Source organism: Rhinoderma darwinii, chromosome 1, assembly GCF_050947455.1.
Source record: "Rhinoderma darwinii isolate aRhiDar2 chromosome 1, aRhiDar2.hap1, whole genome shotgun sequence".
Lineage (NCBI taxonomy): Eukaryota > Metazoa > Chordata > Amphibia > Anura > Rhinodermatidae > Rhinoderma > Rhinoderma darwinii.
Window position 1 is genome coordinate 635,448,752 of NC_134687.1, and position 17,106 is coordinate 635,465,857.

Below are 17,106 nucleotides of genomic sequence, written 5' to 3' on the forward strand. Positions count from 1 at the left end.
AGCAGAAGCCCCTGAGGTACCAGTACAGTTGAAACCCCCGAGAAGTGACCCCGTTTTAAAACTACACCCTTTAAGGCATTCATCTAGAGGTGTAGTGAGCATTTTGACCGGAGACATACACCCCATAAACTGTAATGTGGGTTCTCACAGGGTTTCATACAGAGCCTCTTATAACAGACTTTGCACCTCTTTTGACTTTTTCCCTTCTTGCCAGTTTGGGGAACTTCTCCTGGAAAGTGTTGCCCTGGTGTGATGCGTGTGGCCTCGCTTCCAGAAGTACTGGGAGCCCCCCCTTCCTGGTCCCTAAAAATTAGTTTCTTGATAACCACCTCTTGAAATTCCAGGAAAGTTCCCATCTGGCCTGCACATCAACGTAGCACGTACACATTGTACAATGCCATCGTTATGATGTGCACGGCTAGCTTCTTATACCACACCGCATGGCGCTGTAGGGCTTCAGGGCTTGATCTGACAAGTCCACCCCTCCCATGTACCTATTGTAGCCCAGGATGCAGTCTGGTTTGGGGGTCTCTGTACTGGTACCTCGTACAGGTACATGGGTACTGGTGTGGCCATGTATTGTTGTCAACACAAGGACATCTCTCTTGTCCTTGTACGTGACACACAATATGTTGCTGCTAGAATGTGCCCTGCTCTCACCCCTTCTGAGTGTTTTCCCAAGCAGAGTCTTAGGGAGGCCTCTCAGATTTCTTCTAGCAGTGCCGCATGCCGCAGTACTTCTGGAAGCGAGGCACTTGAAGAGTGGAACGCTGGTATAAAAATTGCACGAAAAAAACACAAGGTTGGAAATTTTTTAAAATACTAGTCCCATCTAGTCTGGCATTGATAACCATGCCTCGTTCGAATTCGCTCAGATCGTTTGATTTTGCCATTCTAAAGTGGATTCATACGGAAACATCTAAGAAAACTTGCTTACTTGATTTTTTGCTGTGGGATCATATATTAAATTTGCATACAGGGAAACTCTGACTAGAGGACAGAAAGGCTTACAGACTCACAATCTTCTCTGGCAATGCTGTGCACTGGAGTGTGCCTGAACAGCCTAAGACCCGCCCCCACTTTCTGTTCAAAGGCACACAAAGCCTGATCACTGACTAATCTGTTCTTCGCAAGAAAGATTTGTTAGTGTGAACCATGCCTCAAGGCAAAACAACTTTTAAAATATGCGTTATAGAGAGGCATGACTTTGGAAAAGGATAAAAAAGCATTGCTAAAGTTCAAAGGGCAATCCTTTGTCCTGACCTTAACCATGTCGAGATGCTGTGGTATGACCTGAAGAGGGCTGTGCATGCAAGGCATCCCAGAAATATTAATGAACTGAAACATATTTGCAGGGCGCAGTGGTCCAAAATTCCTCTTCAACGTTGTGGAAATCTAATTTACAGCTACAAGAAACATTTAGTGGAGGTGATTGCTAATAATGGGGAACCAACAGGTTATAAAACTCACAAGTACACTTACTTTTTCTCCCCACACTAAAAGACAAACACTACAACTGTTTGTGTTATTATATTAGTTAGATTGTGTTTGTCTATAATTGTGACCTCACTAACAATCAGGTCACATTTTATTAGTAATCAATGCAAAAATCCAGGTTATGCCAAATGGTTCACTTACATTTTATTACAACTGTTGTATGACAGCACATTGAGACCCGCCCAACCGCTTTCTGACGGATTTCACATAACAAACAGCAGTGAACAGAAAGTCAATCACTTGATACAGCTCGAAAAGGGGGCATTTAAAAAAAATAGTTTGATTCCTAGGCACCTTCAGACATCTCATGTATATACCTTGGATGGACCATATGAACTGAAACAACCATGTACATAGGTCAACAAAAATTATCTCATTAAAATGGTAACACTGTTTATAATGTGTAAACTAGAACATCAAAGTAATTTTAGATTAAATCAAAATTACATATTTATGGTGCCTGTAGTGTCTAGGGCTCTGATCAGTCTAAAAGAAATAGGACCCGGTGTAAGCTTTTTTTTTTTTTTAACATCTGTGGTCATACGGATCAATATTTGATTTTAATTTTAACAGTATATAAAGATAATGGAATTAAAACAACAAAAGTGAAAAGAAAATAAAAAAATAAAAAAAGACAAATTGTAATTGCAATATTTTGTTTAAAAAATAAATAAATGTACAGATCTACTATTTCCTTTTGTGGTTTAAATACCTGACACTTCCCCTTTGGCAAAAACAACCTCATTCACACTTGTGTAGTTTGGTAAGTATTTTGCATCGTATTTTGCATCAGTATTTGTAAGACAGAACTAGAAGGTCCAAAACATGGAAGACATGCAAACCTTTCCATTATACTTTTTTTCTGTTTATGTTCCACGGAACCCCCAGTTTTAGGAAAAAGATGTGGGTCTTGTGGATATGCCATGAATATCTGTGGTAACAACTTCATTTAAAGCAAGAGTGGATTATACTCAGTAGGAGATGGTGGTCTACAGTGTCAAACCATACAGAGATCCAGAGGAATCAATAGAAAGTAGTTAGTTAGATTTAACCATCAAGAAATAATTTCAGACTTTGGTAAGGACAACTTCTGTACAGTGCGAAAACAAGATTGTAAGGAGTCCAAAAGAAAGTAAGCAGAGAAATAGCCGATTACGCAAAAGTAGGACCTCCAGGCTGAACCGGCTCCATACACTCCAATCTCAGTTTAACCAATTAGATGCCACAATCTGTAGCGACCGTGTCATCTAAGCCTTTAGATGAGGAAACCCACTCTGTCTGCCCATCGCCGCATCTGTAAAAGTCTGAACTATTATAGCATTCTTTATCCCCCAGTGTACACCTTAATAAATGTCAGAATTGCTGTTTTTTGGTCACCTCACCTCCAAAAAACATAGAATAAAAAGTGATTGAAAAGTTGCATGTACCCCAAATTGGTGCCAATAAAAACAACAGCTGGCCCCGCAATATAAAAGCCCTCACACAGCTATGTCAACAAAAAAAATAAATGATTGATTTTTAAGGGATTAAAAAAAGAGGGAAAGATCCTAGAAGAGAGGAGCTAAAAATGTTAGCAAGGTGAGCATGGACGGCTGGGAAAATAGGCTGGACAAGGTGCAAGAGAATAGAGTCACTAATGCAGGTAGTAGGTCGAGAAGGAGAGGAGCCAAGATTTCACTTGTTATTAGGTCAAATGCTGAAAGTGAAGTAGAGGAAGTGTGGAAGGGAAGGGGGTTGTTGCTACTTGGAGATGAATTAATGTCCAACATTCTGAACATTAATATGGCTTCTCTTCTGTGTGACTTCTCACGTGTTTAATAAGACTTGTTTTTTGTGTAAAACTTTTCCCACATTTTGAACATGAATATGGCTTCTCTCCTGTGTGACTTCTCTCGTGTATAACAAGACTTGATTTATCTTTAAAGCACTTCCCACATTCTGAACATGGATATGGTTTCTCTCCAGTGTGACTTCTCTGATGTTTAACAAGACCTGTTTTATCTGTAAAGCATTTCCCACATTCAGAACATGAATACGGCTTCTCTCCTGTGTGACTTCTCACATGTCTAACAAGACTTGATTTATCTTTAAAACATTTCTCACATTCTGGACATGAATACGGTTTCTTTTCTGTGTGACTTCTTTCATGTTTAACAAGATTTGATTTATCCGTAAAACATTTCCCACATTCTGAACATGAATACGGCTTCTCTCCTGTGTGAATTCTCTCATGTATAACCAGATTTGACTTCTCTGTAAAACATTTCCCACATTCTGAACATGTATATGGTTTCTCTCCGGTGTGAATTCTCTGATGTGTAATAAGATTTGATTTTTTAATAAAACATTTCCCACATTCTGAACATAAATACGGCTTCTCCCCGGTGTGACTTCTTTCATGTATATCAAAACTCAATTTATCTTTAAAATATTTCCCACATTCTGAACATGAAAATGGATTACCTCCTGTGTGAGTTTTCTGATGTTTAACAAGACTTGATTTATCTGTAAAACATTTCCCACATTCTGAACATGAATATGGTTTCTCTCCGGTGTGAATTCTCTGATGTTTAATAAGGCTTGATTTATCAGTAAAACATTTCCCACATTCTAAACATGAATATGGTTTCTCTCCTGTGTGACTTCTCCCATGTTTAACAAGATCTGATTTATTTGTAAAACATTTCCCACATTCTGAACATGAATATGGTTTCTCCCCTGTGTGAATTCTCTCATGTCTAAGAAGACTTGATTTATCTTTAAAACATTTCCCACATTTCAAACATAAATATGGTTTCAATCCTGTGTGAATTCTATGATGTTTGACAAGGCTTGATTTATATTTAAAACATTTCCCACATTCTGAACATGAATATAGCTTTTCCCCTGTGTGAGTTACTCGGCACGTAAAATGACCTGCGCTTTTTGTGAACGGTTTACCACATTGAAAACTTTTACCTCCTTTCTGAGCTGTAGTTGTGGTAACAATCTGTGATTGGTCAGGAGAAGGTTCCTCATGATTAGGAGAATTATATGATAGATCTGTACTGTGATGTCCTGGATGTACGGTAAAGGTAGTGAGGTTTTCTCCTGAAGACTGCTGCATGACATCTTCATCTTTGACCTTATACTTTAGAAATGACATGAAGTTTTCCTCACAGTTCTTACAGGAATTTTCTGTTAGGATTAAAAATGGATTTCATAATTTTATTTTTCAAACCATAAGCAAACGCTATAGCATTCCTATCAGGCTGGAAACACACATGCAGTTTTCGGTGCATTTTTTTTTTAGATGTGGATGCAGCAGGAAAGAGAAGTATAAGCCATTCTGATTGAATCCATCGCTGGCTTTGGTTAAAAAAAACTGCAAGGAAAAGTGCCACAAATATTGCATGTGCGATTCCTGCCTCATGAAGCCCAGTAGAATACTTTAAAACATAATTAAGCACAGATTTGATCTACATCCAGTCACCACTTTTATAACAAAACTTGACTTAATAAAACTCAAAAATATTAAAAGCATAACCTTATCTGGGCAATGGAGCCTGTCCTCTGCCAACACATTTGGCCCTTCACTACCAATTGGGAATCACTTTAACACAACAACTTAACATAAAATTGTTATTGACAATCTTAGGCTTCGTTCACATCTGCGTCAGAGCTCCATTCAGGCGTTTCATCAGAGCTTTCCGTCAGGGGAACCCATGAACAGGAAGAACCATGACAGAAAGCTCTGACGGAACGCCTGAACGGAGCCCTGACGCAGATGTGAATGAAGCCCAATCATGGCCACAGTCTACATTTAATATTATATTGTGTCATGAGCCAAAACACATCTTAGGCTGAATTCACGTACATGACAATGAGGTCTGTATATCCTAATGTCTGAACAGTCACCAAATCTCAATTTTATAGAACACCTTTCAGGATGTAGTGGAATAAACAGAGTGAGGTTATCAATCAGAATCTGTAATAAAGGTTTCCAGCACCTTGTTGTATCCAGTCCACTAGGAATTCAGGCTGCACTAAAGGGAAAGAGGGTCCTATCAAGAACTGAAAAGTTGGACCTAATGAAGTGACCTCTGAGTGCAGTTGATCATCACTGAAATGTCTTTGTATGTACAACAATTAAATGTAAAATAGATGCTTCCTAATAATTATGGATCTGGAAGATTGGATTACACTTAAAAAGTAAAAAAACAAACAAACAAAAGCATATCTATAAATCCACTTTAAAAGCTTCTCAACCCCTTTCCGACATCTGCCACAATTGCATGGCGGAAGTCGGATGGGGAAGTGTGAATCGGGCTCAGGAGATGAGCCCTCTCTATATACAGTGGGCGTCAGCTGTATAAAACAGCTGACACCCTTCTCTAACAGCCGGGATCGAGATAACTATTATTCTGGCCACTTAAAGAAGCACTTCGGCAATTTTGTTTTTGCACATATCATGCTAACTCACCAGCAATATTCTAGCAGTGTTATTTGTTTTTTCCCACCTCAGTTGCATCCATACATTTAGAACCCTGTCATTATGGGCAGCTGTGTCATGTGATCTCAGTCTGACTACCAAAATAGACCATGCTCTCATGTGTCGATGGAGGGTCACTCTTCCCTGTGAGACTGACTTCCTATGACCTACAGGGTTACATCACCACCAATCAAATCCCTCCTGGCATCTCTGAGACCCCTACCACCCTCCTTGTTCCCCTGTACGTCACCCCATGCATATAGTGCTGCTGAAGAGATTATTTATTTCCTATCTAAGACCTTATGAACACGACTGTAATGGTTTTTGCTGTCCGCAAACACGGATCCGTAGTCACCCGCAAGTTATTCGCATATACAGCATGGTGTCCGAGAATAGGGTCCATAGTGGTATCCGAATTTATGGATCCGCAAAAAAAAAAAAAAAAAAGAAGAGGGAGGCTGCAAATGATGTAGCCAACATACCTCAACTGGCGCTTGAGCTTTGTAAGAGCTCTGTTGGATTCCTCGGCTGATCTAGCTTTGGTTTCTGGCGGTATTTTTATTGGAAGAAGAACCTGAGGAGGTGGTACTGAGTTCACCCCACTGTCTCCCAACAGCCGAGGAAGGGGCATTTCTACGCCCTCTACGCTGACCTGTGGCAGCACCCGGACAAGTTTCACAACCTCTGCTGCATGTCGATCTCCAGCTTTGACCGTCTGCTGCTGGACCTCCGTCCTAGAATCACCTTCCAAGACACCAACATGCAACAGTGCATCTCTCTGGAGGAACGGCTCATCGTCACCCTCAGGTAAGAACACATAATGTCCCCTTTGCCGCCATGTCACCCTGCTACAGCCCCTTTTTAGATAGTGCCACAGAGCCCTCTGTAGATGCTACCACAGTGTCCTCTGTCGATGCTGCTCAAAGTGCCCTCTGTAGATGCTGCCACACCCCCCCCCTCCAGCAGATAGCTCCATTGGGGCTCCCTCTAGGAGTGGAATCCCCAGCCAGAGCGTTGCCGACACTTTGGCCGGGGATTCCTCTGCTGGAGGAGCCTCTGATGTCACTGTCCATAGACAGTGACATCAGGGGATCCTCCTGGACTGGACTGTAATGTCAGGGGCAACCCCAGAACTGGTGTCCCAGAGCAGAGCACTAGTATAGGCTCTGCTCTGGAACTCTGGGGAAGCCACTGACACCAGTGTCAATATATGGACAGTGATGTCAGGGGCAACCCCAAAGCCGGGAGTCCCGGGCAGAGCACTACTCACTCTGCTTTTGGACTCCGGCTCTGGGGAAGCCCATGACATCTCTGTCCATATATGGACAGCGATGTCAGGGGATTCCCCAGAGTCCTGGAGAAGAGCCTATACTAGCGGCTGTGTGTCCCGCGGGCCGCTGATGTAAGCCTCAGGGGCCGTGTGTTTGAGACCCCTGCCCTAGTGGGATTAGACTAAAAAAAATAAAAAGTTAATAACATTTAAAAAAATATTAATAACAGAAGACATTAAAATTGAAGAAAAAAAAACAAACCTCCCATTAATCACAATATACAAAACAAAAAAAAATAAACATAATTGGTATCGCCGCGCCCATAATAATCCAGGCTAAGTAAATGAACATTATGCATGCTGCACAGTGAACACAGTAAAAAAAAAAAAAAAAAAATCCCAATTTTTTGGTCACACTGCCTCCAAAAACATAGAAAAAGAGGGAACCAAAAGTCGTATAGACCCCAAAATGGTACCAACAAAAAAACTCCCTCACATAGCTACATCTACAGAAAATAAATAAGTTATTGGGTCTCAGAATACGGCGACAATACCATTTTCTTTTAACATAGTGTTTTTCTTTTGTAAAAGTGGTCAAGAAAAAAACAACAACAAAACAATATATCTATATTTGGTATCGCCATAATGTTGACCCGCAGAATAAAAAGTTAACATTTCTTTTGTAACGCAATGTGAACACCTTAAAATCAAAACCCAAAAACCAATGGATACTTTCTTCCTCCTTGACAATTGTGGCGTGCACAGACACTTCTGGCACATGTGTCTTATGCTTTATAGTGATCCGGCATTTCTAGTACTTGCCGGTCTTGAAAATAGGGCCAGATGTCTGCCTCTTCCTTCAGACCAGGCCTACTGGAATACATGCAGCCCACGGGACTAGTGCACGCTAGGAACACTCTCCAGTGATCTTCAGATGCCATTCAGGATTGCCTGGAACCAATCACCTGGAAAGGGATGCTACAATCGGCAGTAGGGAGAAAAAGGAGAGTGACTCCATGCACTCAGTGGTTGCTGGTGGAGTCTTTTGCCAGAAATGTAAGCTCCATACACATGGGAAATACCACTGTTGAAGCTAAGGGGCATGCAAGTTTTGCAATTCCAAAGAAACCCCATATGCCTCAATGTGTCCTATGGACAAGAAACAGAAACTGAGGTAAATGGGAGTGTTACCCATTTTAAAGCAATTTCTGGTTTCCTGTCCGGAAGGAGGCGGTCTCTCCCAAGTGCTGTAAAAGCCATAAAGGATTTTTTTTCAGTACATTATATGGTAAATTAAATGGTGCATTAAAAAAAGTTTCTCAATTATTGTCTCCAGCCTCATATTAAATATAGAACTATAATGAGGATCTTATATTGACCTGATATATTGACAGTGATGAAAGGGGCTCCTCACAGAGTGGAATCCATGGCAGGTGAGGGGTGTGGGGTGCTAGCTACATGGGCACTGTGCAGGATGCTAGCTACATGGGCATTGTGCAGGGGGCTAGCTACAGTGGGCACTGTGGTGCTAGCCTTAGCCTATAGCCTTAGGTTTTCTTCACACACAAAAAACAATACATTTAATGTGTTTTTTACATTCACATGTCCCAAAGTGGGAAAATGCCAGAAAAAACAACACCACCAAGAGCATGCTGCATTTGGATGCAGTCACACGCGGTAGATTTTGTTGCAAAAATGTTCTGCATTTAAAAAACAGGTTCCATTCATCTGAATGAAACTTGCAGAAATTAATGCACCTGCTGGAGAAACAATCACATTCAGATTTTCAGTCGCAGAAATTTCTGCAACAAAATCTGCTACGTGTGACCACACCCTTTTGAAAAAAATGGCATTAAAATAAAAATATTTCATCACGGATTCCCTCGGGGGAAAAAAAAAGAAAAGAAATAGACTGCATTAAACATGTCCTATCATTTTTCTGCTGTAGAGTCTGTGCAGCTCCTGTAGATAACTGGCTGTGCCGCTGCTCCTAACTGAAAATAGTCAGTCATCTTTTCTTGACAGGCTAATGTAATCTACTCTCCCCCTTCCTTCTTTCAGTGTTAGGCTGGGTTCACACAGAGTTTTTTTGCAGGGGGAGATTCCGCCTGTAAAATCAGTTCCGTTTTTTCCTGAGCGTTTTTTTTACAGGGGACGCGGATTTTGACAGGGTTTTGAGACGCGGTTTTTAAGACATCACTCAGGAAGGCTGAACTTCCCAAGAGGGCTAAAACTCCACCCAGTCTTCTCCTAGGTGCCATTTTATACATAGTACTGCTATAGAAAGGAAAAACTGCTACTTTGGACCAAAATCCTGAACAGCGCAGCAGTGTGGCCTTACCACAGCCACGAATAAAGGTGAGGAGGCGTGAGATGCGCCTCCTCATGTAGGTGATGATCCACGTTGTGCGTCGGCGTAGGTTGCGTCAGGTAAGCTTTGACCAACACCTCTATTAGCAAAATTTAGACAAAGCATTCATTCCTGTTCAACACTTTATTTTTCACAGGAGGAAGAACAACGGAGAGAACGGCACCGTCGTTATTGGGTACACCCCATTAATGAACTGCGGCCACAGAGGGGACACATTGGACATCTATACGCAGAACTACGATGCTGAGTTTTTCTATTTTTTGCAGTTGCAGCGGTACAAAAATGTGAACAGGGAGAATCTGATCCTGTCCATTTAACCACTAGATGGCATGATTTATAGCATCCACGGCATCCAGGCCGTTAGCAGGGTTGTGACTAGCACTGTAGCAACCATATCAGCTGCTACGGGGCACACGGCATGAGGGTGCCAGTGCCGTCCTCCAGCACAGGCCCCCCCATGCCCGGAGACGCCGCTAGCATCGGATATGGCCACACTACATTGAATAGTATCTGCGTCCTTGGACGCAGATACTATTGAACAGTATGGTATAGCATGGAGGAATCTCCCTGCTCTGCCATAGGCTAGAGGCCATGTTTGGAATGTATTCTTTATCATGCGCAGAAACAGAATCCCTGCGCCGGCCAGCGTGATGCCATCAATGCATCACGCCGGTCTATGCAAGGATCCCGTTGTAGTTGATGTTGTGGATCAGCTTCGTTCATCGCCTAGGTGAGTATAATGTTTTTTTTGTTTTATTTGGGTGGTGTGGCTGTATGGCGCTATCTACAGTGGGGTCTGTATGGCGCTATTTACAAGGGGTAGGTGGGGTTCGCTATCCACAAGTGGGTTGTGACACTGTCTACAGGGGGGGACTGTTATGGCTGTTTGATAGTGGTGAATGGAAAAACTTAATTGAAACTTAAAAATGCTTAATCCATTGTGATTTTTTCTTTACAGCTATCCTGAGAAGTTTTTAGATTTCATTTGATCGCCTATGAGCGCATTTGCTCGACTGGATGAGACCCTGCAGTGCCATCTGATGCGCCAGGACACCACCATGAGTAGGGCCATCTCTCCAACGGATAGGCTGCTTATCACATTGCGGTGAGTTTTTAAAAAACAAACAAATCAAAAACGTTTGCTTCTTGACCATCGATTAAATTTGTATGATATTAGTGGGTATGGTGAAGATAGGCTTGTATATACGTGATTGCTCCTTGTACTAATTTTATTCTCTTTCTCGCTCTCTTTTTCAGATTTTTGGCAACTGGGGAGAGTTACGCATCTCTGCACCTCCAATTCCGGGTTGGTAAATCTACCATCTCCGAAATTGTGAGGAGTACATGCCACGTGATCTGGCAGCACTTACAGCCCATTTACCAAACTGCATAGGCGCCGTCGACAGTAAGCACATACGTGTGCAGCAGCCACCGCACTCAGGATCACATTACTCCAAATTACAAGTACTACTTTTCTGTGGTCCTGATGGCGGTGGCTGATGCCTCGTATAAGTTTGTTGCTATTGAAGTCGGCGCCTATGGCAGTACTGGGGACTCCCGGGCGCTACTGACATCGACATTCGGCCAGCGAGTGCTGGTAGATCAGGGGACTCTGTCCCCTCCAAGACCTCTTCCGGGAACCACGCATCCATTCCCTTTAGTCATGGTAGGGGATGAGGCTTTTCCGCTGATGAACAACCTGCTGCGCCCATACCCACGAAGGGGACTGGATGCCCGGAAGAGAGTCTTCAACATGAGGCTGAGTTGGGCACGACGCTTCGTGGAGTGCACCTTCGGGATCATGAGTAGTAAGATGAGGCAATTTGATGTGCAATGCTGTTGGATCCAGACACAGTTGACATGGTCATTAAAGATGCCTGTGTGCTCCACAACTATGCTCGGGACTATGACAGTTTGGACATGGCCGTGGAGCAACAGGAAGCTTTTAGCAACCTACCTGGCAATTGTGTTTTTGGCCGTGCATCCAACCGTGCTGTACAGGTGAGAGATGCCTTTGCGGACTACTTTATGAGACCCGAAGGTGCCGTGCCCCGGCAATTTGAAAGTCTCAGCGAAGAGCAGCCTGTCCAGGACTGATGGTTCTCCTCATGGGTCCCATCCAACCTCTCATCAGACAGCCTGCTAGCAACTTTCATCTGCTGGCTTTGTGTCATGTCGATTGTTATTTTGCCTTTAATTTAAAGACCTTGTATACTTTAAAAAAATAAAATTTCTGTTGCAAAAAATGTGTTGTGTTTTTTTTTTCCTATAAGTTTGAATGAAGGCCTTGTCCACACGTAACGGAATTTAATCAGCAATTGTAGCAGACTTTCCTCTGCTCAAAGAACGCTCAAATTCAATACACTTTCCACAGCAGGAATTGATGTGCTGCGGGCCAAAATATAGACACTGCAGGTCAAGTTCTGCTTTGAATTTTTGTGCAGTGTGTGGATGAGATTTGTTAAATCTCATCCACTTTGTTGCTACTGTATTCAGCTGCGCAGTTTCCACCCACAATTCTGGCAGGAAAATACGCAGCAATTACGCTACGTGCGGACAAACTATGAAGTGCTTGTAACCGATCCTGTGGCTATGTGTGAATTTCATGTGGTTGGATAATCCATATTTAAGTGTAGCTAGACATTTAACAAGCTTCTGACATGTCATAGTGACATCGGTGAAGTTTTGATTAGTGGGGGTCCGAGCACTCAGCGCTCAGCCGCTTCGTGTGTGTTTGGCTTTTTACGTAAATCAATGTATCGGAGGACGGGCTCAATAAACAGTCTATGAGCCCGTACTCAAATACATTGTATTTCCAGGAAAAGCCAAACACAAGAAGCGGATGAGTGCTCACATGAGTACTTCAAATTCTTTGTCTAAGCGATTGGAGGGGTTCTCCGTGCTCGGACCCCACCAATCAAAACTTTACACATGACACTACCACATGTCAGAAGCTTGTAAAAGTTTAGCTCCACTTTTATGTTTAAATTTGTAATCTGAAATGTTATGAACAAATAGTCACCTAGCTGTTCACTACACTGTTCATTACAAATTAAACTAGGGATTAGGCCTTGATAAAACAGGTCCATTAATGCAGCCATATAAGGTTATAAGGTATAGTGTCATGGTCAACCCAATTCTTTTATGTCTGACCAGGACACTCTATAGTTATGTGGTTGCGGAAATATACCTCATACTTCGTTCACATCTGAGCAGACACAAACTGACACCGTCGGAAAACAGAGGTTTCCGTCTCCATCACAATTGATTTCAATCGTGATGGAGCCGGTGCCTGTGGTTTACGTTTGACTCTTTTCTGCACTGGATCAGTCGTTTGGGCGGAAGCAAAAGCGTAGTCAACTACGCTATTGCTTCCGGCCAAACGACACGTTCGGTGCACAAAAGAGTCAAACGTAAACCACGGGCACCGGCTCCGTCACCATTGAAATCAATGGTGATGGAGACGGAAACCTCAGTTTTACGACGGTGTCAGTTTGTGTCTACTTAGGGTCCCGTTCTGACGGAAACCTCCCACAGAACGGGACCCCAACGCAGATGTGAACGAACCCTAAATAGAGTGGATTAACCCTAATGAGATATGTATCCCTTAAAGGTGTTTTCCCATGAGGGACATTTATGACCTATCCGCTAGATATGTCATGAATGTTAGATAGATGCGGGTCTCACCTCTGGGACCCGCATCTATCTCCAGAACGGGGCCCTTAAATACCGTTCAGCCGCTGAATGAGGTATTTTCCAAACTTTCAAAAGGTTTTCTGGTCGTGCGTTATGTAAACAGCGTAACTCGCTGAGCTACGCAGTTTCCTTAACTCCAATAGTAGTGAATGGCAGTTGGAGAAGCAGCATAGCATGTGAGTTACGCTGTTTACGTAACTACCATTACCTTTGATGAGACTTACGTAAACAGCATAGCTCAGGGAGTTACGTTGCTTACGTAACTCACGACCATATAACCTTTTTCATGGACGAAAATTAACCTCATTCAGCAGCAACACACAGCGGCTGAACGGGGTTTAGCGGGTCCCGTTGTGGAGACAGATAGATGCGAGTCCCAGCTCTGGGACGCCAGCTTACATTTATGACATATCCCGTGGATGTATATCCAAAGAAGTAGTAGGACAACAGCACACGTCTTCAAATCATCAAAGTGGTTTTATTGTCAAGACATTTATTGTCTTGACAATAAAACCACTTTGATGATTTGAAGACGTGTGCTGTTGTCCTACTACTTCTTTGGATATACATCGTGCTGGAGTGGGTTTGCCTGGCTTGACAGCGTGCACCGCACCATACTCGGGACTAGTGCTGCTTCAAAAATCTCCTTTTTTCTGATATCCCGTGGATGTATCATAAATGTCTCTCGTGTGAAAACCCCAACAAAATTAACGAAAAAAGAAATAGACACACACAATGTTCTGAAGTAATTAAAATATAATTTATTACAAAACCCCAAAAAAAAAACAGAAATCAACGGATCCCTTATTACCCACCCACCATAATTTACCCCTATTTCACATATGTCAGCAAACCAAAAACATGTCCACCACCTCCAACAGCTAAACTATAAATTGTAGTAACGAGGGTGGGTGGGGGGGTTTGAGCAAGAAGGCTGTGGCCCACCGCTGGTAGGGTGGTATGGGTAATAGGAATGGAAAAATTGGCCACTAGCAGTGGGCAGGGGAGGAGCGAGGTAAGGGGCAGGAGCGGTAAGGGGTTGGCTCTGGGTTGTGGTGGAGACCGCGCCAGAAAGTTGGGCCTGATGGAGCTGTACAGCCTGCCGGAAATGGATGAGAAGTACACTCAGTTCCAGGAGGGCATTAGGGAAGACTGCCGCCACGGCGTGACAAAAGGCAATAAAGTGGTCTTGCCTTTCCGTTGGCATCTGGCGGCAGGAAGATGCCAACGCGTACCATGTTCCTTACCTGGCGGGTCCTTCTACGCCCCCGCCTGGAAGAGTTGCAGGTATGGGGGGCGGGATCACTGACCTGGGTGGCCACAGGGGGGGCATCAAGATGGGAGACCGGCAGGGGTGAGCAGACAGGTGTTTCCTCCCCCAGTGGCATGTCTGTGGCCACCAAGTCTCCCGCCAGTTGCTCTTCCCCCTCTGCTTCATGCTGGGTCGATGTTGAAGGAGTGGGTTCCCTCTCCATCTGCTGCTGTTCATCTTGGGTGGCAGGGGCCTCTGGCTCTTGAAAATTGCCTTCAGTTCTGTGAAACATAAAAAAAACATTAAGTACCTAGGAAAATTGTTTTGGAAAATTAAAACATAGGAATCAATACTTACGGCCGTTGTCCCCTGCTAGGCAAGATGTCATCATGATGAGGGACCTTTGGTCTTTTCAATGGAGAGCCCCCACTCCTCTTGGCCTTCCGCACCACCTTCATGAAGCGGTCCCGCACACACTCTTCCACCTTTTTTTCACATCTTCCCCTGCAAAGACAAAATTGAAGTTAGTTTTTAAAATCCTTTAAAAAAAAAAAGAAAAAAACTTGAAAAAAAGTGCAATTTTAAAAAACAAAGACATACTCACCGTTACGCCTTTTTTTAAGCAGGTGAGAGACTAGTCCAAGCCGGGTACAGTGCCTTACATATGTCAAGCCATGCATCTTCACGGACATTACGGTCACTGTACCCGGCCGCGCCTTTGTCCCATAGGCAGGGATGTGACTTGAGCTGTAATAAAATACAATTGAAATGTCAGTTTATTAACTAAATTAACATTGTCCTGCACACACAAGTTATCATCTGCCACTGCGTATGTTCAGATGAAAGGTATTTCATAGTGGAAAACCTGCAGCGTACAGTAGAAACAAAGTGGATGAGATTTAAAATCTCATCCACATGATGCATAAAATCCACTAATAACGTATGTTCACACAGGACTAATACGCTGCCGATAAGGGCCAGATTAGGTGACGAAAACCTACAGCTAGGATTCCAAAACCATACAGTTAAATGGTGAGGAAAACTGCAGCGTAAGGCTCTGTTCCCATCTGCGTTGGGGCCTCGTTCTGACGTTCCGTCTGAGGTTTCCGTCAGAATGGGACCCCGAGCAGACACAAAAACTGACACCGATGGAAACCAGAGGTTTCCGTCTCCATCACCATTGATTTCAATGGTGACGGAGCCAGTGCCCCTGGTTTCCGTTTGTCTCTTTTGTGCATCGGATCAGTCATTTGCCGGAAGCAATAGCGTAGTCGACGGAAACACAACGCTAATGTGAACAGGCCCACATGAAAAAATCATTGAATACTCACTTCTTGAATCAGTTTTCCAACCATTAAGTGCATGCGATGGTACGCCTCTTCTGACATTTCTGTTCCTGAAATGTAAATTACAAAAAAAAAGTAGTCAAATGAACTGCAGCAACAAAAAAAAAATTCTAAATAAAAAAAAAACAAAAAAAACAATAAGCATATCTGTCTACATGTATGGCAGATGTGAGCAGTAATGTACTTACTTTTTTAACATTTTGATGGAGGTCTGGAGAAAATGGCAGCTCTTTTCCTCATGGGAGTTCTTCCTCGTTTTCTGCAACTGGAAAATGGCTGCCTCCAGCTAGGATCAGAAATGCCAGCCCCTTTTTTGCGCTGGGCCTGCTGTGCTTTGCAGGGGGAAAATACCGAAAAACTTTATGTGACAAAATCACGCGTAAAATAACGCCACGCCAGCTCGAGATGCTGTTTTTACGTCTCCCATTGAGTCCAATGGGTTTTTGGAGGCGGAAACTGCCTCATGATAGGTCATTTCGCTCCGCCTGAAATCATTGGGAGGAATTTTCGACCGTTTTTTGCCACGGTTTCCGCGTCAAAAAAACTTGTAAAAAAACTCAGTGTCTACCCAGCCTTAGAGACACACAGGTAGGGGGGGGGGGAGGTTGTACACTGCAGATCTGAGAGAGTAGAGGAGAGGGCAAATCACATAGGCTGTCAGTATCAGAGAGTGTAAATACATTCCTCAACAATGAAATTACAAGGACAAGCCGTAAGGTTTTGCAAATCGAGGAAGTAGCAGGTGTCGCTAAGATCTGCAAATTATCACATTTTGAGGCGTGTGTGTGGGGGGGCCAGATTAAAAGCAAAGAGTTTTAGCCTCATGAGACCTCAAAAATCAAGTGGTGTAGGATGATTGTGCGATGCCTCCTGTTCGTTGACGTGCCAGTTATCGCCACTTGTCGCAAAAGGAGAGGGACTAAATTCTTGAACGGAGAGAACTTGGTTTATCACTCCGGCAGATCGCTACGCGCCTAGGCCGAGGTGTCAGCACTGTTTAACGTTGCGAGTCCCGGAGGTTGTGAGAACAACGAACAGGACTGACGGCAAGAGGTGCGCGGAGGTGAATCTCTGCCCAGACGGACCATCTGATTGAAAGAATGGCTCGTAGTGATCCATTCTGTACTGCAAGTTAAATTGGACACATCCCAAGCCTAGTTTCGACACAAACCATCAGAAGGCGTTCCATTGACTACACGTCAC

At 43.3% G+C, this 17,106-nt stretch overlaps 1 protein-coding gene across 6 annotated transcripts in view; it reads right to left on the reverse strand.

Annotated features, from left to right (window-relative positions):
* Positions 1–1,644: 1,644 nt before the first annotated feature.
* The window catches only part of LOC142655545 (uncharacterized), a 125,770-nt gene continuing 110,308 nt past the window's right edge, over positions 1,645–17,106 (reverse strand). For 5 of the 6 annotated variants that reach the window (XM_075830065.1, XM_075830322.1, XM_075829975.1 and 2 more), the window contains one exon: positions 1,645–4,674. In XM_075830065.1, the coding sequence (XP_075686180.1) occupies positions 3,275–4,674 (1,400 nt within the window). In that variant the 3' untranslated portion in view covers positions 1,645–3,274. Of the gene's footprint in view, positions 4,675–14,615; positions 14,839–14,914; positions 15,062–15,161; positions 15,305–15,888; positions 15,954–16,091; positions 16,230–17,106 lie in introns of those variants that run through there. The other variant, XM_075830411.1, reaches the window with a different exon arrangement.